We start from the raw sequence: 1,781 nt of genomic DNA, 5'->3' as shown, positions 1-1,781 counted from the left end.
TATTCTTTGCAGTTTTTCAAAAAAACTTCTTCAAAAAACCAAACTAACTAGGTACTGATATTGTCCCTCATAATTACCTTCGCCTTTTTTTCCGAGATGATGGGTGCTCAAAAACTATTTTTAATCCAATACATAAGACACACAAATTATACAAAATGTCATTACCAACTCTTTTTCTCATCATCAATGATTCAACAAATTTCACAAGCAACCCAATTTTTTCTGTTTTGATTATTTTCATCTCTACAGTTTCACATAATAAAAAAAATGTAAACATGCCAAGGCATCAAAATCATACTTTGATTCAAATAACAAACAAACAATCTAAAATTAAAAAAAAAAAAAATAAATAAATAAACATTGTATCACTCAAAATATTTAAATAATTATATTACAATTCGAAAAAGGGTGACCTTAAAACAGATCCAAAAACACTTAACATAATAATTTACAACAACAAAAAAAAAAAAACACAAAACAAAACAAAAAATTCAATAAAAATGACACCGCAATATCTGGAACGAATATTAATAACCTGCGAACCAAATTAATATTAACTCAAACTCGAAACCCTATATCCATAGATTTATCAGCCTGATAAACTCGCTAAGAGCTTTGGTGACACTTTACGACTTTTAGATGGTAGCCTCTTTGATTTCTGCCGTCCGGCTCTCGAAGATCCAAGAGTATCTTGTCCAGTTCCAAGACTATCCGGATTAAAATTATCATCGTTATTATTATTTCTCAATGGTGGTACTCCAGGGACAATTCCAAGCTCTTCATGTGTATAGCCAGCTTGTGTTCTATAACTTTAAAAGTGAAAACAAAACAAAAATGTATTAATTGTTAGATAATATCATCCAAAGAAATTTGAAACTTACGAAAGTTTATATCCGTAATCCGTTGGAATGTATTTGAAGTCTGTGAAATAAACTATCGGAAAGTTGCCCGGGTAAGTAAAATAGGACATTGTCGATGCTGACGCACAAACTATCAAAGCCAGACCTATCAGAACCTAAATGTAATCAGTATTTTTTGTATTAGCGTGAGAAAGTGAAATTATAAAAAAACGGGACAAGCTTACAATCCTAGGGTCGGTCATTATGTCGTTGATGTACGTTGTCCAGCTCCAATGATGAAAATGAATACATTTACATTGGTCCAGCAGATTTTAAGTCTGCATGATGATTTTACTTTTATTTTTCGTGCAACCGCGGAAGTGACATTGGCGGGGGTAATGACAATTGCACGAATAGAAACCTCTTTGCCGATAATTACCGCAGGCAAACAGGAAGTTTGTTCTTATGTCGTGTATTCAGTTTCGTTAAATTCAATCCATCAGGAGGAGTTGTTTGATGGAGAAGTTTAGAAGAAAAACGTGTAAACAAAGTACTTTCAACTTCAACCATAAAAGTTGAACTCTTGTATGGTTTTATAGTTGAAGCCGTCAATGGTCTTATAAGTTGATGGCAATGGTGCGGTCATTGCAACATATACAAAACTCATATGTTTTGGTTTTTGGTAAAAGTGGTTCAATAGTCTGTTGTGACCCTGGAAGAATGCCCATTGAGTTCGAACGAAGAAAAAAGACTTGATCAAAGCGATGGACTAACGACCATGTGGTTTTCCAAATTATTTCAATCGGTCACACATAAATAATAATAATAAATAGTTTTACACTTTTGTTTCGTCAGTCTGTTTTAGCCAGGGGCGTACATGATTCGTTTAGCAGGTTAAGGGGTTTTTGTTTCGATATTTGTTATTATAATTAAACAAATTAT

At 32.8% G+C, this 1,781-nt stretch overlaps 1 protein-coding gene across 1 annotated transcript; it reads right to left on the bottom strand.

Annotated features, from left to right (window-relative positions):
- Nucleotides 1–513: 513 nt before the first annotated feature.
- Nucleotides 514–1,013, bottom strand: LOC129908792 (uncharacterized). Its single transcript, XM_055985553.1, has 2 exons — nucleotides 882–1,013; nucleotides 514–809 (listed from the first exon to the last, which is right to left on the bottom strand). The coding sequence occupies exons 1-2, from the start codon at nucleotides 968–970 to the stop codon at nucleotides 590–592; spliced, it is 309 nt and encodes a 102-aa protein (XP_055841528.1). The 5' UTR covers nucleotides 971–1,013; the 3' UTR covers nucleotides 514–589.
- Nucleotides 1,014–1,781: the final 768 nt, after the last annotated feature.

The sequence above is a fragment of the Episyrphus balteatus genome, chromosome 2 (assembly GCF_945859705.1).
Source record: "Episyrphus balteatus chromosome 2, idEpiBalt1.1, whole genome shotgun sequence".
In the NCBI taxonomy this organism is placed as follows: Eukaryota; Metazoa; Arthropoda; class Insecta; order Diptera; family Syrphidae; genus Episyrphus; species Episyrphus balteatus.
The sequence above is the reverse complement of the archived record's forward strand: the minus strand, read 5'-3'. Positions and strand labels throughout refer to the sequence as shown.

What these genes read in the sequence shown, in the direction of transcription:
- LOC129908792 (XM_055985553.1), bottom strand. Translation starts at nt 970, where the DNA reads ATGTCCTATTTTACTTACCCGGGCAACTTTCCGATAGTTTATTTCACA. An exon ending in GATTACGGATATAAACTTTC is followed by an intron (nt 810 to 881) that starts GTAAGTTTCAAA and finishes TCACTTTTAAAG; the next exon opens with TTATAGAACACAAGCTGGCT.